We start from the raw sequence: 22,473 nt of genomic DNA, 5'->3' as shown, positions 1-22,473 counted from the left end.
TTTGCAGTGTTCTGCTGCTTCTGTCTTACCAACCCGGAAGTGTTAAGACTATGCCGGTAGATTGCCCATCCTCGGTAAGAAGAACGTCTCTTTCTGCTGCTATTTCAACCCATTTCCGTGTTTCTTCCTTTTTCCCCCCTCTGTGAGGTGGGCAGGGCGGGGCTTACTGGTCGGCTGTTTCCGCCAAGTGTTAACTCTTTAAGGGACAATTTCTATACTGTGGAATGGGTTCAGTTCTTTAGTCATTATGGCGGAAAGAACACCCCTTCTGTTCCACACGGGAAGCCAAACAGAAATACGTAAAGTAGTACAAATGTATCGAAAGTTTTATCTGCAGGTTTTAGTGCAATCGCATTAGAAGGCTCTGTTCACACGTAGCATTGAAATGACAGTGTAGAGATGTCAACTTGGGAGAGCCCTTGGGGTTGTGGCTAGAATGTATGGGCGCCTAGGAGAAACTTAGATCCCTTGTCCACCGTCCCAACACCCCTAAAGCCACTTGCACACGGGGTGTCATGGGAAACCCGCGCGAGTGTGCATGCAATTTCAGTCCGTTTTGTCTGCGATTGCATTGTTCAGTTTTTTCCGCGCGAGTGCAAAGCGTTTAAATGCGTTTTGCACGTATGTGATAAAAAAACTGAATGTGGTACCTAGACCCGAACCCGGACTTCTTCACAGAAGTTCAGGTTTGGGTTCGGTGTTCTGTAGATTTTATTATTTTCCCTTATAACATGGTTATAAAGGAAAATAATAGCATTCTGAATACAGAATGCTTAGTAAAATGTCTAAGGGTTAAAAAATAATAAAAACATAATTTACCTCATCCACTTGATCGCACAGCTGTTATCGTCTTCTTTCTTCTTCCTGCAGGTCCTGTGCTGACATCATAGCGCTCACCACGTGGTGACGTCAGTGCAGGTCCTGCTGAATGAAGATAGAAGATCCATTTTGCAAGGAAGTTCAGTCAGTTTTGTCTGCGATTGCGTTCAGTTGTTCCGTTTTTTCCCGCACGGGTGCAATGCGTTTTGATGTGTTTTGGATATTAAATAAGCCAGCACCTCATCTGCAGACAGCTGTTTCGGGGTGATTGCCCTTCATCAGTGCAGAGCAGAGAGTACTGGCTTAACTGGGTGAGAGGTCTGTGTCCGAAACAGCTGTCTGCAGATGAGGTGCTGGCTTATTTAACCACCTCCGGACCGCTGTACGCACAGACGCGTCCTGGAGGTGGTTGATTCATTCCTCCTGGACGCATATACGCGTCCTCTCGCGAGACGCGAGATTTCCTGTGAACGCGCGCACACAGGCGCGCGCGCTCACAGGAACGGAAGGTAAGAGAGTTGATCTCCAGCCTGCCAGCGGCGATCGTTCGCTGGCAGGCTGGAGATGTGTTTTTTTTAACCCCTAACAGGTATATTAGACGCTGTTTTGATAACAGCGTCTAATATACCTGCTACCTGGTCCTCTGGTGGTCCCATTTGTTTGGATCGACCACCAGAGGACACAGGTAGCTCAGTAAAGTCCCACCAAGCACCACTACACTACACTACCCCCCCCCCCCGTCACTTATTAACCCCTTATTAGCCCCTGATCACCCCTGATCACCCCATATAGACTCCCTGATCACCCCCCTGTCATTGATTACCCCCCTGTCATTGATCAACCCCCTGTAAAGCTCCATTCAGATGTCCGCATGATTTTTACGGATCCACTGATAGATGGATCGGATCCGCAAAACGCATCCGGACGTCTGAATGAAGCCTTACAGGGGCGTGATCAATGACTGTGGTTATCACCCCATATAGACTCCCTGATCACCCCCCTGTCATTGATCACCCCCCTGTCATTGATTACCCCCCTGTAAAGCTCCATTCAGACGTCCGCATGATTTTTACGGATCCACTGATAGATGGATCGGATCCGCAAAACGCATCCGGACGTCTGAATGAAGCCTTACAGGGGCATGATCAATGACTGTGGTGATCACCCCATATAGACTCCCTGATCACCCCCCTGTAAAGCTCCATTCAGATGTCCGCATGATTTTTACGGATCCACTGATAGATGGATCGGATCCGCAAAACGCATCCGGACGTCTGAATGAAGCCTTACAGGGGCATGATCAATGACTGTGGTTATCACCCCATATAGACTCCCTGATCACCCCCCTGTCATTGATCACCCCCCTGTCATTGATTACCCCCCTGTAAAGCTCCATTCAGACGTCCGCATGATTTTTACGGATCCACTGATAGATGGATCGGATCCGCAAAACGCATCCGGACGTCTGAATGAAGCCTTACAGGGGCATGATCAATGACTGTGGTGATCACCCCATATAGACTCCCTGATCACCCCCCTGTCATTGATTACCCCCCTGTCATTGATCACCCCCCTGTAAAGCTCCATTCAGATGTCCGCATGATTTTTACGGATCCACTGATAGATGGATCGGATCCGCAAAACGCATCCGGACGTCTGAATGAAGCCTTACAGGGGCATGATCAATGACTGTGGTGATCACCCCATATAGACTCCCTGATCACCCCCCTATCATTGATTACCCCCCTGTCATTGATCACCCCCCTGTAAAGCTCCATTCAGACGTCCGCATGATTTTTACGGATCCACTGATAGATGGATCGGATCCGCAAAACGCATCCGGACGTCTGAATGAAGCCTTACAGGGGCATGATCAATGACTGTGGTGATCACCCCATATAGACTCCCTGATCACCCCCCTGTCATTGATTACCCCCCTGTCATTGATCACCCCCCTGTAAAGCTCCATTCAGATGTCCGCATGATTTTTACGGATCCACTGATAGATGGATCGGATCCGCAAAACGCATCCGGACGTCTGAATGAAGCCTTACAGGGGCATGATCAATGACTGTGGTGATCACCCCATATAGACTCCCTGATCACCCCCCTGTCATTGATTACCCCCCTGTCATTGATCACCCCCCTGTAAAGCTCCATTCAGACGTCCGCATGATTTTTACGGATCCACTGATAGATGGATCGGATCCGCAAAACGCATCCGGACGTCTGAATGAAGCCTTACACGGGCGTGATCAATGACTGTGGTTATCACCCCATATAGACTCCCTGATCACCCCCCTGTCATTGATCACCACCCCTGTCATTGATCACCCCCCCTGTCATTGATCACCCCCCCCTGTCATTGATCACCCCCCCTGTCATTGATCACCCCCCCTGTCATTGATCACCCCCCTGTCATTGATCACCCCCCTGTAAGGCTCCATTCAGACATTTTTTTGGCCCAAGTTAGCGGAATTATTATTTTTTTTTCTTACAAAGTCTCATATTCCACTAACTTGTGACAAAAAATAAAATTTGACATGAACTCACCATACCCCTCACGGAATCCAAATGCGTAAAATTTTTTAGACATTTATATTCCAGACTTCTTCTCACGCTTTAGGGCCCCTAGAATGCCAGGGCAGTATAAATACCCCACATGTGACCCCATTTCGGAAAGAAGACACCCCCAGGTATTCAGTGAGGGGCATATTGAGTCCATGAAAGATTGAAATTTTTGTCCCAAGTTAGCGGAACGGGAGACTTTGTGAGAAAAAAATAAAAAATATCAATTTCCGCTAACTTGTGCCAAAAAAAAAAAATTTCTATGAACTCGCCATGCCCCTCATTGAATACCTTGGGGTGTCTTCTTTCCAAAATGGGGTCACATGTGGGGTATTTATACTGCCCTGGCATTCTAGGGGCCCCAAAGCGTGAGAAGAAGTCTGGTATCCAAATGTCTAAAAATGCCCTCCTAAAAGGAATTTGGGCCCCTTTGCGCATCTAGGCTGCAAAAAAGTGTCACACATCTGGTATCGCCGTACTCAGGAGAAGTTGGGGAATGTGTTTTGGGGTGTCATTTTACATATACCCATGCTGGGTGAGATAAATATCTTGGTCAAATGCCAACTTTGTATAAAAAAATGGGAAAAGTTGTCTTTTGCCAAGATATTTCTCTCACCCAGCATGGGTATATGTAAAAAGACACCCCAAAACACATTCCCCAACTTCTCCCGAGTACGGAGATACCAGATGTGTGACACTTTTTTGCAGCCTAGGTGGGCAAAGGGGCCCATATTCCAAAGAGCACCTTTCTGATTTCACTGGTCATTTACCTACTTACCACACATTAGGGCCCCTGGAAAATGCCAGGGCAGTATAACTACCCCACAAGTGACCCCATTTTGGAAAGAAGACACCCCAAGGTATTCCGTGAGGGGCATGGCGAGTTCCTAGAATTTTTTATTTTTTGTCACAAGTTAGTGGAAAATGATGATTTTTTTTTTTTTTTTTTTTTCATACAAAGTCTCATATTCCACTAACTTGTGACAAAAAATAAAAACTTCCATGAACTCACTATGCCCATCAGCGAATACCTTGGGGTCTATTCTTTCCAAAATGGGGTCACTTGTGGGGTAGGTATAATGCCCTGGTATTTTAGGGGCCCAAATGTGTGGTAAGGAGTTTGAAATCAAATTCTGTAAAAAATGACGAGTGAAATCCGAAAGGTGCTCTTTGGAATATGGGCCCCTTTGCCCACCTAGGCTGCAAAAAAGTGTCACACATCTGGTATCTCCGTACTCAGGAGAAGGTGGGGAATGTGTTTTGGGGTGTCATTTTACATATACCCATGCTGGGTGAGAGAAATATCTTGGTCAAATGCCAACTTTGTATAAAAAAATGGGAAAAGTTGTCTTTTGCCAAGATATTTCTCTCACCCAGCATGGGTATATGTAAAAAGACACCCCAAAACACATTCCCCAACTTCTCCCGAGTACGGAGATACCAGATGTGTGACACTTTTTTGCAGCCTAGGTGGGCAAAGGGGCCCATATTCCAAAGAGCACCTTTCGGATTTCACTGGTCATTTACCTACTTACCACACATTAGGGCCCCTGGAAAATGCCAGGGCAGTATAACTACCCCACAAGTGACCCCATTTTGGAAAGAAGACACCCCAAGGTATTCCGTGAGGGGCATGGCGAGTTCCTAGAATTTTTTATTTTTTGTCACAAGTTAGTGGAAAATGATGATTTTTTTTTTTTTTTTTTTTTTCATACAAAGTCTCATATTCCACTAACTTTTGACAAAAAATAAAAACTTCCATGAACTCACTATGCCCATCAGCGAATACCTTGGGGTCTCTTCTTTCCAAAATGGGGTCACTTGTGGGGTAGTTATACTGCCCTGGCATTCTAGGGGCCCAAATGTGTGGTAAGGAGTTTGAAATCAAATTCTGTAAAAAATGACGAGTGAAATCCGAAAGGTGCTCTTTGGAATATGGGCCCCTTTGCCCACCTAGGCTGCAAAAAAGTGTCACACATCTGGTATCTCCGTATTTAGGAGAAGTTGGGGAATGTGTTTTGGGGTGTCATTTTACATATACCCATGCTGGGTGAGAGAAATATCTTGGCAAAAGACAACTTTTCCCATTTTTTTATACAAAGTTGGCATTTGACCAAGATATTTATCTCACCCAGCATGGGTATATGTAAAATGACACCCCAAAACACATTCCCCAACTTCTACTGAATACGGAGATACCAGATGTGTGACACTTTTTTGCAGCCTAGGTGGGCAAAGGGGCCCACATTCCAAAGAGCACCTTTCGGATTTCACTGGTCAGTTTTTACAGAATTTGATTTCAAACTCCTTACCACACATTTGGGCCCCTAGAATGCCAGGGCAGTATAACTACCCCACAAGTGACCCCATTTTGGAAAGAAGAGACCCCAAGGTATTTCGTGATGGGCATAGTGAGTTCATGGAAGTTTTTATTTTTTGTCACAAGTTAGTGGAATATGAGACTTTGTAAGAAAAAAAAAATAAAAATAAAAAATCATCATTTTCCGCTAACTTGTGACAAAAAATAAAAAGTTCTATGAACTCACTATGCCCATCAGCGAATACCTTAGGGTGTGTACTTTCCGAAATGGGGTCATTTGTGGGGTGTTTGTACTGTCTGGGCATTGTAGAACCTCAGGAAACATGACAGGTGCTCAGAAAGTCAGAGCTGCTTCAAAAAGCGGAAATTCACATTTTTGTACCATAGTTTGTAAACGCTATAACTTTTACCCAAACCATTTTTTTTTTACCCAAACATTTTTTTTTTATCAAAGACATGTAGAACAATAAATTTAGAGCAAAATTTATATATGGATGTCATTTTTTTTGCAAAATTTTACAACTGAAAGTGAAAAATGTCATTTTTTTGCAAAAAAATCGTTAAATTTCGATTAATAACAAAAAAAGTAAAAATGTCAGCAGCAATGAAATACCACCAAATGAAAGCTCTATTAGTGAGAAGAAAAGGAGGTAAAATTCATTTGGGTGGTAAGTTGCATGACCGAGCAATAAATGGTGAAAGTAGTGTAGGTCAGAAGTGTAAAAAGTGGCCTGGTCTTTCAGGGTGTTTAAGCACTGGGGGCTGAGGTGGTTAATATCGAAGTCATGTCTGAAGGCTTATTTTAAGAGCTGAACATTGACTTATAGGATAGCTGCCTTACATCTGGTGGCATTAGAGGCGGAGCTTGTTAAGAGCTCATTTGCATTTCTTCCCTCCCAGAATTCCAGAGGAGCATGTATGGCCTACAAGTCTCCTCACGCTGATTAAGGTGCTCTCTCCCTAAGGAGAGTTACTTCCCCCCTTTGTCCAATCACAATGTCATGCTCTTCAAGAGGTTTTTGTAAGATTATTGGGCAGTTTCTCTGCCTATGGATGAACACAACCTAAGTGAAAGCTGGTCAAACGAAATAAATATATATGGCGCCCAAAATAAAGATTCTGAATAAATTGAGTATTGGAGTACCTTAAAATGTATATTTTATTAATACCATTTAAAATACTAGGCCAAACGGTGAAAAATTTGCACAACGCCTCACTAGGAGGTAACAAAACATCTGCCAACCAAAGATGGACTGGTAGGGAGAAAAAATATATATAAGCCAGGCGGTGTGTACACTGGCTCACTCAGAGGGTGAGTTAGGAAAAAACAGGGATAGAATATGCGAGGGAGACAGATGCTGGGTCTCTTCCCCTCAATACGTCCCTGTATCCTAACTTTAAACAGAACCCTCTGTGACTGCCCCTAGATGGCCCTCAGACCTATCCGTTGACTGCCCAGCTTCGTCAGAAGCAATGAAAGACCAGTCACTCGCTAGGGCAGGCAGACAAGAGAAAAAAGTAATAGTAATAAATAGAAAAACGTCCCTACGCGTTTCACTGACGGATGCCAGATCATCAGGGGACCAAAATAGTGCCAGGAACGCAGGCAAACAACAACAAGACAGTGTATGCTTGTTGTAGCCTAAGTCATAGGTTATGGCAGTTAATAAGACAATCCATACAGTACATCCGTATATACTTAGCTTGCCAGAGTAGTTAACCTGCGTCCTCGGTCCTCACCTCTCCTGCGTATGGCAGTGGGAGCGGGTGACTAGCGCTGGCGTCCTTTTTAAACCTTGCGCGTCGCATAGGCCCCTCCCCCCCGCAGAACATGATCAATCACGTGACGCATGACGTATACCGTTGCGTCACTATCAGGAGTCACATGATCGGGTGCGGCGGAGAAACCATCCCTTCTATTGTGGCCGTATCTCCTTGGTGTCTGATAGGTCAGACAGTATAGGGGAGGGGTGGGGGGCGGATGCCAAGGTATGCTACTAGCGATGTGGGGATGGGCAAGTTCCACTCGCCACTAGTAACCTTGTATCACGGCTAAAATAGCCTAATGGAGGTGCGTCACTCCGTATAGTCACAGGAGGCGCTACCTAGGATATTTAATGGCAAATTAAAAGGACAAACTGCTGGATAGGTATATATCAAGTTGTAGGGATGATACATACCAAACAGTGTTTATGAACGCCCCACACAAGATGTCAGGGCACATAAGGAGAGAGCAGAGGAAGAAGGGAAGAAGGAGGAGGGAGGGGGAACGCTGTAAAATAGAAGACATCATAAACTCAGGTAGCCCAGATTGACACCCTAAATAAAGGGCTGAAGGATATGACCCAACTTAAAATAAGGTCTAATGAAGCTAAGGTTGAATCGAGACTACACACAATATAATATGTGCCTACAAGTTTCTCTGCCTACAAGTTATTATCACAGATGCTCGGTTTACTTTTGCAGTTCTCAAAGCTGAATTTGACTCAGCAGAGATCACATGCCTCTTCTTCAGAGCAAAATGTTATAACATGAACAGAGTTGAGAAAAATACCTTAATCCTAACTTCTACAAACCTATGAATGCAGAATCAACCTAATATGAAAAGGTATTCTAAAAATCTTCATCTACTTGCATATTATAAGTTATACCAGCAAGAATTAGTCTTTGTGTAGAAAACTATGATTTAAATCAAGCCTTACTGACCAGCGATTTAAATCGTGATTTAAAGGGGTTGTCCGGGTTCAGAGCTGAACCCGAACATACCTTCATTTTCACCCCGGCAGCCCCCCTGACATGAGCATCGGAGCAGTTCATGCTCCGATGCTCTCCTTTGCCCTGCGCTAAATTGCGCAGGGCAAAGGCATTTTTTGGAGTTCCGGTGACGTACCTGGGCCGTCCATGGGGCTGCTAGGAACCCCGGTGACGTCATCGGCACTGATGGGCGGGATTTTGCTCTGCCCTAGCCAGTAAAACAGCTAGGGCAGAGCTAAAGCCCGCCCCTCAGAGGCGGTGACGTCACCGAACACACTGCCGGGCGGAAGTTACCGCCCGGCAGTGTGTTATTGAAAACAAAAGATTTAGCGCAGGGCAAGGGAGTGCATGAGATGCTCCGATGCTAGCCTCAGGGGGGCTGCCTGGGTGAAAATAAGGGTATGTCCGGATTCAGCTCTGAACCCGGACAACCCCTTTAAATCGAGATTTAAATCAGTTTGATTTAAATCAAATCTACCCTGGTTTCTTCCTCTGTACTGCTGTCTCATTTATGACGAGGCGTGCTCCTCGCTTAGACACGCCCCATGAAAAGGCCACTCCCACTTTGCCAGGATCGGTTGTCTGAGTATCTGCAGGTATAGTACTTCTACAGGATACAGGGGTAGTGTTTAGATGGGTTTTCTGGGTTAAATATTTTTTTGTTATATTTTTGTGTGGCCAGGAAGTTAAAAAAACAACAAAAAAAAGAAAGAAATAGCTTTGGTTTGCAATATCATCCTTTAACCCTTTCCTAACTGCCCAACGTAAATTTACATCGGTGACCAGGCATTTAAAATTGGTGCATCTGTGCCAGTGCGTGTATCTGGAGTAAAAACCCTGGCTGGTGTAGTTTCCAGGTGCAAATGTAAGTAAATTACAAGTGGCTGGAGTCCCATCATCGGCTTCCCTCCTCCCCTGTCATGTTCAACTGGCGTAAAAGGCAAAAAAACGTCCCTGCGCCATAAAATTGTGTCACACGGCCGGACAGTGCTGTAGTGTATTTCTCATACACTCCAATGCTAATGCATAGACTATAATGGGCATGATGGATCCGTGAAATAGACAAAATAGAGCATGCTTCCGTGCTAAAAACACGGACCCACGGACCGTGCTAAAACATGGATGTGTGAATACACCCATTCAAATGAATGGGTACGTGTTCTGTCCGTGGAGAACTCGTACAGCACACGTACGTAGAACATTGACTTGTCAATGAGCCCTTAGGGTCCAATTACACGTCCGCAAAATGGGTCCATTTTGCGGAACAGGTGCAGACCCATTCATTTTCAATGGGGCCGGAAAGCGCTGTCCGCATACGCATTTGCGGATCCGTACTTCAGTTCCGCAAAAAAATAGAACATGTCCTATTTTTGTCCGCAATTGCAAAAAAAGGCATTTTCTATGAGAGTGCCGGCGATGTGCGGTCCGCAAAACACATACAGACATACTGCTTTCATACAGTGTTTGGTCAGTGATTTCCATCAGTGATTTTGAGCCAAAACCAGGTGCGGCTCTAAATACAGAACAGGCGCAGGTCTTTCCGTTAGGCCTTATGTCTGTGGAGCCTCCACTTCACTTACAATCACTGACCAAACATTGACCTTGTGAATGAGCTCCACGGCCGTATTGAATGGGTCTGCAATCCTCAAGATACGGAGTGGTGCGGAGGCATGGATCGGAAGCACTACAAAACGCTTCTGTGGGATTTCGGTCCTTGCCTCCGGATCACAAAAAATAGAACATGTCCTATTTTTTTGGACCATCTCTTGCTGATCGCGATCCCGCAAATGGCGTGCATACAGATGGTGCCTGTGCAAATAGCGGTTCGCAGCACGGGGTACACATGCTCGTGTGCAGGAGCCCTAGGTGTAATATGTTCACCGCACCTGCTGTACGATAGCCTTCCCCCCTTAAAAGGGCTACGCCCTATTTTTGCTATGACGGCAGCTCAGATATCTCCCTGTAAAGGGCTCCCCCAGGTTGACATCTGTGCTAACGCTTTTTATTTTTAGCAGTATCTGGCCTATTTGCTCGCTTTAGCATTCAGATATTCTCAGAGGGATTCATGATGTATGCACATATCTGTTTCCTTATATTTGCATCCATTGCCTAAAGTGGACCTGTACTTTAAAAAAACACCTTTGATGCCTCATAAAGATGGGAGGTTTTGAGTGATGGGAGTATGGGTGCTGAGACCCCCCACCACATTTGCTTCTTGTTGCTAGAGATTGGTTCATAGACTTTCTATTGAGCCCCTTTTCAGCAGTGAGGGGAGTGAGCGCTTCTATCTTATCTCAGGGGTCTCAGCACTCAGACCCCCACCAATCAAATCTTTTGATACAGCTCTATGACATATCAAAAGTTTTTTAAAAGCGCAAGTCCACTCTAAAACTCAGGGTTTGCATTTACAAAGATGAAGGTGGTTGAAATAGAAACATACTGAAGTTAAATCATCTAAATCATACTGAAGTTAAATCTTTAGCACTGCCCTAGCCGTTTTACTGGCTACGGCAGCGCTAAAGCCCGACCATCAGTGCCGGTGATGTCACCGGGCTTCCTGACAGCCCCGATACGTCACTGGAACTCCTAAAAATGCCTTTGCCCTGCGCGATTTAACGCAGGGCAAAGGAGAGCATCGAAGCATGAACTGCTCCGATGCTCAAGTCAGGGGGGCTGCCTGAGTGAAAATAGAGGTATGTCCGGGTTCAGCTCTGAACCCGGACAACCCCTTTAAAGGGAGTCTGTCACCTCCATATGGCCATATACAGTGCTTACATGGCTCTGTAGCACACCTATACAGGATTGTAACGGTACCTTTGTTCTTTTCTTTAGACTTGCACCAGCAGGAAAAACAAAGTTTAATTCATATGAAAATGAGCACTCGCAAGTGCCCAGGGGGAGCGTTCAGTGTGTAGGTGCCCAGGCCGCTCTGCCTTCTTTTCACTTTACTCCTCCCCAGTCTCTGCCTTTGCCCGCCCTCCAAGTCCGGACCTATCGATGAGGCAAGAGACTTGGAGGGCGGGCAAAGGCAGAGACTGGGGAGGAGTAAAGTGAAAAGAAGGCAGAGCAGCCTGGGCACCTACACCCTGGGCACTTGCGAGTGCTCATTTTCATATGAATTAAACTTCGTTTTTCCTGCTGGTGCAAGTCTAAAGAAAAGAACAAAGGTACTATTACAATCCTGTATAGGTGTGCTACAGAGCCATGTAAGCACTGTATATGGCCATATAGTGGTGACAGACTCCCTTTAAAGGGGTTGCTTATTGATGTTCAATATCAGATCAGTGGGGTCCAACAACCAGCGCCCCGCTGATCAGCTGTTCTTCGCTGATGGAGCCCAAGCAGACAACTCAGTCCACTGGGTGTCCAGGGTGTAGCTGATTGGTGTGGGAAGGTGTCAGACCATCAAGATCTAGAACCTGAACAACACCATATATCACATCCATATCACTGTCACATACTGTATATGAAATTTCTCCAGCTAAATATTTTTCTGACTGTAAAAGGCACTGGACTGTATAACTTGTTCACAGCACAAAAAAAAAAAAATCAATGGTGGAGTACAGATTAATGGCACTTTCCTTGATGGTCTAGGGTGCTGAAGGGTTTAATACCAGCATTGTGATGATGTAGGATAATGGAAGGGTTACAGCATAGTTCCACGGTGGTCTGAAGTACTGGAACGTCCATGGTGGTCAACAATTCTAGAGGGGATAATGCTTGTTTATCTGGTGATCTAGAGTACTTGAAGGGTTTATGCCATTCTTCTGTAATGGAGAGGAGAACATCAGCTTATCTGGTGGTGTTGGGTAGCGGAGGTGTTAGCGTACTGGAAGGGTCAATGACTGTTTCAGTGTTGTTGTGCTTGTATGTTCTCCTTGTGTTTGCGTGGGTTTCCCCCAGTACTCCAGTTTCCTCCCACTCTCCAAAAATGGGCAAATTGGCTTTCTATGAATTTGACCCTAGTGTGTGCTGTGTGTCTTAGATTGTTGATTGCAGGACACTTACAGTTTTCATTATTCATCAACAAATGTCATGTATTCTCCTGCCCTCTAGATCGTGGACCAGGACTGTGTTCACAATGCCATACCTGGGGTCTGAAGATGCTGTGAGGGAGCTGAAGAAAGCACTTTCTAATCCTCACATCCAAGGAGACAGATTGAGATACAGGAATGTCATCCACAAGGTGATCCGGTAAGAAGACACCACTGCCTGTGACTTGTCGCTTATTATACAGTTAGTGAATATTCAGGTTGATCAAAATGTTTGGACATTGGAGACATTTTTGGGTATTGAAGAGACAACGTGACTACATGCCTCAGGTTTTGACCTATTACTTTAGGCATTAAACATCTATATCCCCTGAATAATAACCCCCTTAAATTTAGAGGTCCCCCAGTGCTTGAAGAAGCATAGTATTCCTCCCAAACATCTAGGAGCCGGCAAGACAGACAGTCACCACACCACTCGCCTTGGCAGAAGTGTTGCTTCATTCAGGAAGACATTTTCCTGTTCATATTGCAACAGAAATAAGAAGTTACAAGTTACAGTAACTTGTGGTAGAAGACTCTGTGGCTGGGAGCACAATGCCTTATACTAAGGGCACTTTAGGGGAGATTTATCATCTCCCGGCCCCTAATATTGGTGTAATAAAGTCGCAAACCATGTGTTAGCGACTTTTTAAAATATTGTCGCATCTCCCTGTTTTACTCCACCCTCGCCACTTTTCTGAAAGGCGTGTGGTAATGGCGGGAGGGGGCATGACCAGCAGCCGGAAGGGATACTGCAGACTTTAGAGAGGGCCGTATACTTGAATTTGGGGCAAAGACCACTAAGATTGTAGAGGTGGAGACTGAACCCTCATCCTCGGAAGGTGAAACTGAGTCCGAGGGAGGAACCAATCCTGTTACACAATTCCCCATTTTTTCATCCTTTAGGGGTAGGACAAGAGGTAGAGGGGGTAGAAGTAGGAGACCCCGCTATAGGGGTGGTTTTTTAGGGACACCACCAACAACGGCCACCTATGCACTAAGGGACAGAAAGAATCAATAAGGGGGCCACAATTATACAAGGACAGGGAGACTGACGAATTATAAATCATCAATCTCTCTGATAGACCCCTCAACTTAGCGGAAATGCGGCTCCTTGAAAAAGCCTTTCATTTGTTCCCACATGTGCATTAGACCTCTTTGAATGGGTTAAAGATTTGTCCCTCTTTGTGAGGAAACTCAAGTGGTAAAAGTTTTTTGCCACACATGATGGGCAACAATGTGCAGAACTAGGGATTGATATCGATGAACTACCTGATGTACGCCTTCTGGCGGACTTGATGGAGGAGGGGGGGAGAAATCTGGGTGACGGCCCATTTTCAGGTCTCAGGCTCCCATCCACAAAAAATCCACCAATGGGGATAATACCCAATGAATACATTTCTCAAGGTAGTGACAGATCAGTTAAGAGTAATGGAAGATCAGGGGATAGCTAAATCCAATCTATCCAGATCGGAGACTGAGGCACTTCTTTCCCTTGAATGTGACCCCTTAATTGTCATCACACCATCTGACAAGGGGGGGGAAATCAAGATCATGGGGTATGAACAATATAAAACTATGTGCCTCAATATTCTTAAGGACAGTCATTGTTATCGGATTCTTGATAGCAATCCCACTGACACCTTCTATTGCAAACTGAAAGGTATTTGGCAGCACGTGATAAGAAACTGATTAACCAGACGGAATATCTCCTTCTGCTTCCGAGATTCCCACAAACCCCTTGCTTCTACAGTCTCCCTAAAGTCCACAAGGGCCTTTCTCCTCTCAAAGGAAGGCCAGTTGTCTCAGTACTTATGTGGACAAAGTCCTTCGACCATTTGTTCTGGCCCTCCCGTTCTATGTACGGGATTCTATGGACTTAATTAAAAAAACTGGAGGGCATTTAACTGGACGAATATACCATGCTGGGAAGCTTCAATGTGGAGGTGCTGTACAGCTCCATACCCCATGAGAAAGGGTGTGGAGCTGTGGCGGCCTATCTAAGCCAGTGCAGTACACATTTATGGCAGCACAATGAGTTTGTGTTGGAGTTGCTTCATTTTAACCTGGGACATAATGTGTTCTTGTTTGATGGCCACATATACCACCAGCTCAGGGGGGTGGCAATGGGGAGCCCCTGTGCACCCACTTTTGCCAACCTCTACCTGGGCTGGTGGGAATGGGAGGTTGTTTTCGCGGAAGAGAGTAATAAATGGGCTGGCTACATCAGTGAGGGAAAGACGCTCGCAGGCTGCCAGCTTCCTCACCCCGCCTGCACCGAATGCTGAACGGCGCGAGATTTCCCCAGAGCACAGGGCTGGCAGACAGATGCGAGCGCTGCCTGCCCCTGTCATCAAGGACTTGGAGGGAGGCGACAAAGGTGGGAGAACGGAGCCTCTAGGAGCAGGAACAACCCCCCCCCCCTGCTCCTAGAGGCTAATTAGCATATTATAAAAGTTAGATTTCTGGCGTAACGGGGGGCAGTAGGAATAGGCTAGTTAGGTTTAGCTGACATTAGCACATCGCTAATGTCAGCTAGCTGAATAGGGTTAAATCTGGTGACAGAATCCCTTTAGGATAGGTCTGTTATTCAGATATTTTCTCTTTTCTCCATATAGTGGTCATTTTGCGTTTCCCTGTCTACCCATATTTCGCGTACTATGTGATGAATTTCGCTGATCTTCATAGTTCTGATGCCATGGTCTACTTATTTTCAAACCGCCAATATAATCACCAATGATGTTTGAGTGTTTTGACTCTCCTTACTATGATCACCTCATCTCAGTAGATGTTAGGGTATAGCAAGTTTTACACAGTACGCTAGGTTCATGTAACTAATTGCGGCGTAAGTAGCTGTGTTCTCATGAATGTTGCGTGAGAGTAAATAGAAGCAAGGGGAACTTTGTATTATGGGCGGAACTGCCCGAGGATGAGCACATCTCTGCTCCTGCCTGTGGCTGTTATGTTAAAACCATTGTGTAGCACATCACTGCTCCTGCCTGTCCCTGCTCCGCTGAAACCTCTGCATAGCACATCGCTGCTCCTGCCTCTGCCTACTCCATTGAAACCTCTGCATAGTACATCGATGCTCCTGTCTGTACCTGCTCCGTTGAAACCTCTGCATAGCACATCGCTGCTCCTGCCTCTGCCTGCTCCATTAAAACCTCTGCATAGCTCATCCCTCCTCCCGTCTGTACCTGCTCCGTTGAAACCTCTGCATAGCACATCACTGCTCCTGCCTCTGCCTGCTCCATTGAAACCTCTGCATAGCACATCGCTGCTCCTGCCTGTGCCTACTCCATTGAAACCTCTGCATAGCACATCCCTGCTCCTGCCTGTGGCTGTTCTCTTGAAACCTCTGTATAGCACATCGATGCTCCTGTCTGTACCTGCTCCGTTGAAACCTCTGCATAGCACATTACTGCTCCTGCCTCTGCCTGCTCTGTTGAAACCTCTGTATAGCACATTGCTGCTCCTGCCTCTGCCTGCTTCGTTGAAACCTCTGTATATCACATCCCTCCTCCCGCCTGTGCCTGCTCTGTTGAAACCTCTGCATGGAACATTGCTGCTCCTGCCTCTGCCTGCTCCATTGAAACCTCTGCATAGCACATCGCTGCTCCTGCCTGTGCCTACTCCATTGAAACCTCTGCATAGCACATCCCTGCTCCTGCCTGTGGCTGTTCTCTTGAAACCTCTGTATAGCACATCGATGCTCCTGTCTGTACCTGCTCCGTTGAAACCTCTGCATAGCACATTACTGCTCCTGCCTCTGCCTGCTCTGTTGAAACCTCTGTATAGCACATTGCTGCTCCTGCCTCTGCCTGCTTCGTTGAAACCTCTGTATATCACATCCCTCCTCCCGCCTGTGCCTGCTCTGTTGAAACCTCTGCATGGAACATTGCTGCTCCTGCCTCTGCCTGCTCCATTGAAACCTCTGCATAGCACATCGCTGCTCCTGCCTGTGCCTACTCCATTGAAACCTCTGCATAGCACATCCCTGCTCCTGCCTGTGGCTGTTCTCTTGAAACCTCTGTATAGCACATCGCTTCTCCTGCCTTTGCCCACTCCGTTGAAACCTCTGTATAGCACATCACTGCTCCTGCCTGTCCCTGCTCCGTTGAAACCTCTGCATAGAACATTGCTGCTGCCTCCGCCTGCTCAATTGAAACCTCTGTATATCACATCCCTCCCGCCTGTGCCTGCTCTGTTGAAACCTCTGCATGGAACATTGCTGCTCCTGCCTCTGCCTGCTCCATTGAAACCTCTGCATAGCACATCGCTGCTCCTGCCTGTACCTGCTCCGTTGAAACCTCTGCATAGAACATTGCTGCTCCTGCCTCTGCCTGCTCCATTGAAACCTCTGCATAGCACATCGCTGCTCCTGCCTGTACCTGCTCCGTTGAAACCTCTGCATAGAACATTGCTGCTCCTACCTCTGCCTGCTCCATTGAAACCTCTGCATAGCACATCGCTGCTCCTGCCTCCTCCTGTTTCGCTGAACACTGTGCATAGCACATTGGCGGATACCCTGCACTGCTGTGCTATGCCAGGCATTAGCAAAACGGGCACAGGCAGGGGTAGCGATGTGTGCTCTTTCCCAGTATTGGTGATCATACTATAAAAGTCAGGATCCATACATCGCATACGCATTCTATATGCATTGCAGTGAAAAGGGCTATAGACAGATCTGAATTTCAGGGTCCTGTTTTGCTAGGAAACCAATAAAATCAGTTAATAAAATATATAACAGAAATTTAGGGCATTTGTAACAATTTAAAAAACTTTATAAGTTAAGGTATACTTTAAAGGTTATGTTGGGGCAATTTTTTATTATTATTGCATTATACTTATTTTGAGCTAAAAATTATTTTTTTCAATTGGTCTTTATTAACAATATGGAATCCTATTTTGTGTACAGAGCTTTTTTGTCTCTTCCGTCAATCTGCGGAGCAGAGGGGCTCCTTATCTCTGCTCTCTGACATTATAAACATTAATTAAATCTCAGTCCCTATCTTACCAATAAGAATGTGGCTTTAATAAATGTTTATGACCTCTTAGTAGTTTAGAGATAAGGGTTATTAGATGACTGGCTGAAAGTGAAAGAACCAATCACAAGCCCTTTCAGACGGCGGTAGTGCTTTGCGGATCCGCAAAACACGGATACCAGCCATGTGCGGTCCGCAACTTGTGTACCGCACATGGCCGCAGCCATAATAGAAAATGCCTATTCTTGTCCACGAGTGCGGACAAGAATAGGACATGTTCTATATTTTCTGTGGAGCCGCGGTACGGAATAACGGATGCTTGTTGTCCGCATCTTTTGAGGGCCCATAGAAATGAATGGATCCGCAGACCTTCCGCAAAATTGCGAAACGGGTGCGGATCCGTTCATACGGCCGTGTGAATGAGCCCTTAGAAAAACCATTAACCCTTTGTGACTGAACAGCTCAATATTTTTAATAAAGGCCAATTGAAAATTAGATTTTTAGCCAAAAATTAATTAAATGCAATCATAAAAAATGTATTCCTTAAAAGTGTACATAGCCTTTAAAGGGGTTCTAGGTCATCAATAATAAAAGCCCAGAGAACCCCTTTCAGTCTAGTGTATTCATGAGGGGAGCGCCCCCCTCCTCACAGGAATTGACATCCTGCTGTGTATGCAGGCAGGTGGAGCATTCTGTATATATTGTAGTCCTAAACTATGTGTCCCATGGATTCTTTTATTATTTTCATTAGCCAAATGGCGCAGTATTTTATAGATGTTTCCATTACACAGGGCAGCATGGACTGACGACTGATAGCTGGGTCACGGATTCAATATAGTTTAGCTTGTAAGCAAATCTGTTGCCCCTAGATGGCGCTCACCAGTCAGCAGAAGTGGTTGTCTCGTCAGTGAGTGACTGTGGTGCCAGATAACTGATGACATTTTATTGTCAGTAATCAGATTTACTTCTATAGAAGGTGTAGGTTTTTAGTTTCCAGCCCCTCCCTTCAGGCTGCAGTACTGACAGCACATACTTCTTTCCTGCGTTATCTGTGTAGACTATACAGCCACAATGAATGCGAGCTGTCAGAGAAATGTTATAAATGATTACACTCTCCAGATTTCAGACTATTAGGGCTGATTTACATGACGCGGTCCATGTGTCGGCTGCATGTCCTGGACTGACTGCATCATAGTGGGTCTATTGTACTATACTCACAGGCAAGTCGGGGGGATGTGGCCTACACAAGGACCGCGTTTCCCGGACCGAGCACGGTTGTGTGAATCAGCTATTACAGTCTCCAGAAAGTGATGGAGTAGAGCCCCGTACCCGAGAGACCAGGCCGAAAAGCATCCAGAGCCTTTTCTGTATGTACTGTATAGTGTCGCCATCTAGGCCTGTTCTGCAAAGCTAAAAAGTGTAGAAAAGGGGAAATGTCCGCCAGTGTGAAAGCTAGAAGAACTCAATATGTGGGAAGTCAAAGCAATGTCTGGCCAGCTTTACTGTGAAGCTGAGGGGAGACCTGGAAAGAAGTCTCCATAAATCCCTGCTAATCTGCAGGATTCATATGTTGGATTGAATTTATGAAACTGTGTGGTGTTCTTTCTTGAAGGCACATGACCCATGGACTTGATGTATCCAGCGTCTTTATGGAGATGGTTAAAGCCAGTGCTACTGTAGATATTGTGCAGAAGAAACTGGTTTACTTATACATGTGCACCTATGCCCCTCAAAAACCCGATTTGGCTCTATTAACAATCAACACTCTATGTAAGGACTGCTCGGACCCCAACCCTATGGTGAGAGGATTGGCCCTGCGGAGTATGTGCAACCTCAGGTCAGTACTATATGCAGATGAAATCAGTATAGTCATGGGGTAGGCGGTTTTCTGTACACAGTCCAACTTGGAATGCCTGGTTCCCTGGGTTGCTGCTGTACAGTTATTATTATTATACATTTTTTTTTTACGATTTTGGTGTTTGTTCTGGAACAGCTGTCATGTGACCTAAAGACACCCAGAACAGATCTGATTGCGACTACTGTCACATCATCAGGGGTCTTGCCCCATTAACTTGGGTGCTGTGGCAGCTCCAGGTTTCTTTGCATTGCCTGAATTTGAAAGATGTATTTTTCTCACATGCTAAGAGTCTGGGGGTAGATTTATTAATCAAAATAGGCAAAATTTCTGCGAGAGAGATGAGTCGGAGACTTGTGGCCTCATGCTCCTGGCCTCCTGCCCATGACTGACAGGTTTCTCTCATGTTAGTGCATGGGAAAGAAACCTGGCAGTAGGGTGGAGATAAGAGTCTCATCAGACTCATCGTCTCGCTGGCACGCAGTGCAAAGTTCGCCCTGTCAGTACTGTAATAGCGCAGAAGTGACCGCCCACTGAAATCAGCAGATCTGTCACTGTACTATGCTGCCCTCAGCGAGGTTAGCTTTAAAGATGCACTTAATTTATTATCCAGCATCAGCCACTGTGATACATTTGGCTCCTCTTTAGGGTACTTTCACACTAGCGTCATTCTTTTCCGGCATTGAGTTCCGTCCTAGGGGCTCAATACCGGAAAAGAACTGATCAGTTTTATCCCCATGCATTCTGAATGGAGAGCAATCCGTTCAGGATGCATAAGGATGTCTTCAGTTCAGTCTTTTTGCCTTTTCAGGATGGAGATAATACCGCAGCATGCTGCGGTTTTATCTCCGTCCAAAATTCCGGAACACTTGCCTGAATGCCAGATCCCGCATTTTTTCCCATTGAAATGAATTAATTCCGGATCCGGCCCCTACTGTTCAGGCAGAACGGATCAGTTTTTGCGGTCTGCGCATGCTCAGAACGCAAAAAAAAATAAAAATTTCCGGATCCGTTTTTCCGGTTGACACCGGAGAGACGGATCCGCCATTTCAATGCATTTGTCAGACGGATCAGGATCCTGATCCGTCTGACAAATGCCATCAGTTGGCATATGCTTTGACGGATCCGGCAGGCAGTTCCGGCGACAGAACTGCCTGCCGGAATCCTCTGCCGCAAGTGTGAGAGTACCCTTAGTCTGTCTAGTCTAAGTTTACACTGTCTGAGTCATAGACAGGATCACCAGATCTACCCCAGAACATGCTGAAAAAGTCCTACAATACTTCTGGTGTTAACTAGTGTATGCGGGTGCTTGCAGATTTGCCCAATAAAGAAGGAAAAAGGTTTGGGGGGCTTTAGTAATATGCAGGAGTTAAATGAGTTGTTAAGTTCTTGTCACTTCAGCACTTGGATGCATCCTGTACAGTGTGAAAACTTCTGGAATGCTGCTTTCATAAAGCAAAAATATTCATGTGCAGGGGACTCTACAGTGTCAACTTAAAGGGGTTCTCTGGCAATTAAGAAAACAAAACTACTGAAATTACTTAAATATTATCGGTACTTTTATTAAAAAATAATCCCAAATACCTTTCATTAGTTCTGTCTCGTTTTGTCTGGGGAGCAATCATCAGGCCGCAATCATATCAGTACACACAAAACCTCTCCTAATCACAGGAGGACAAGTTACTTCAGAGCACTGAGCTAAAGAGCTGCCTCATCCTCCTCTCTGCTCTACTTGTCAGGGATTATGATCCTGAATGCAGATGATAAGATCTTCAGCTGAATCTCTGTTGGAATGTAGTTTATGAGAAGAGATGAACTACAGAGAGGAGGTGGGGATGGGGCAGATGAGCAGCAGCACTTGTATGCAGTCTTCATTACTACAGCCCCATATTACCACAGTCTGTCCTGTCCATCCTCTCTGTACTTTATGTCTCTTCATGAACTCCATTCTCACAGAGATTCAGCTGTATTCAGGATCATAATCACCGACGAGCAGAGCAGAGAGGAGGATGAGGCAGCTCTTTAGCTCAGTGTTGTTAAGTAACTTGTCCTCCTGTGTGATTAGGATAGGTTTTGTGTGTACTAATAGGACGGCGGCTATTTTATTTCTCCTGATGGTTCTCCCTGGACAAAACAAGCCATATAACGAATGAAAGGTTTTTGTGAATAAACTTAACAAAATAATATTTAAGTATTTTATTTTTCTTTATTCCCTGAGAACCCCTTTAAGCTGTAAAGGAGGAAGCAGCAAAAATTCTACAACAGATATTTTACTGAAGTCCAAATATAAGCATTCTCATTCAGCGTCTACCCTACCAAACACATCAGAGAGATTCGGGTTGTATTTTGTGACTTCTTTTTTACCTTGTTTATTTGTCCTCACTCAGAATGCCAGGCATCCAGGAGTACATACAACAGCCTGTTCAGAATGGACTGCGAGACAAAGCGTCCTATGTAAGGAGAGTGGCAGTCCTGGGATGTGCCAAAATGCATCGGCAACAATCGGATGTGGAAATTGGTACGGCATGAGTGTCGATTAATCAGTTCTTCATGCTCACAAAACAGGAAAACTTCCCTGACCAGAGTATTTTAAAGGGGTTGTCCAGGATCTTTTTTAATCTCACCTCCCCTATGATAATTGTGAAGAGATCTCCTCCTTGATGTACCATAGCTCCCAGGCCTTCTGCATCACACTACATTGTCCCTGTCTGTCATATTCCACACATGGCCCCATTCACGTGGAACTTGATAGATCATCACTATTATCTTGTTCATTCCTGTCTCTTACTGCTCACACTGCCTCTGCAAAGTCATTGTGACTTTCATCCTCTGGTTACCTCTCTGGACATACTGTATCTATCATTCCCAAGCCGGACTATGCTTCTTAGTATATGTCCAGAGGGCTTACTTTGCAGAGGCAGTGTGTGCCATGAGAGACAGGAACAGAAACCTGATGACCTTTGAGCTTTATGTAATCCAGGAGCATGCCTACAGAGTCAAGGACCTGCCCCCACTTGCTCAAATCTGGGGGACACAGAAGACCATGGGTATAGCTGCTTCCACTAGGAGGCGACACTAAGCAAAAAAAGTGTTAGCTCCTCCCCTCAGCTATACCCCTCCTGCAGACACTGAGCTAATCAG

General features: G+C 45.6%; 1 protein-coding gene across 2 annotated transcripts in view; it reads left to right on the top strand.

Annotated features, from left to right (window-relative positions):
• The first annotated feature begins 13 nt into the window (after window positions 1–13).
• AP4B1 (adaptor related protein complex 4 subunit beta 1) overlaps window positions 14–22,473 on the top strand; it is a 52,485-nt gene continuing 30,025 nt past the window's right edge. The window contains exons 1-4 of one of the 2 annotated variants that reach the window (XM_040423908.1): window positions 14–74; window positions 12,518–12,655; window positions 19,090–19,314; window positions 21,720–21,850. In XM_040423908.1, coding sequence (XP_040279842.1) covers window positions 12,543–12,655; window positions 19,090–19,314; window positions 21,720–21,850 — 469 coding nt within the window. In that variant the 5' untranslated portion in view covers window positions 14–74; window positions 12,518–12,542. Of the gene's footprint in view, window positions 75–8,952; window positions 9,058–12,517; window positions 12,656–19,089; window positions 19,315–21,719; window positions 21,851–22,473 lie in introns of those variants that run through there. The other variant, XM_040423909.1, reaches the window with a different exon arrangement.

Source organism: Bufo bufo, chromosome 3, assembly GCF_905171765.1.
Source record: "Bufo bufo chromosome 3, aBufBuf1.1, whole genome shotgun sequence".
In the NCBI taxonomy this organism is placed as follows: Eukaryota; Metazoa; Chordata; class Amphibia; order Anura; family Bufonidae; genus Bufo; species Bufo bufo.
The sequence above is the reverse complement of the archived record's forward strand: the minus strand, read 5'-3'. Positions and strand labels throughout refer to the sequence as shown.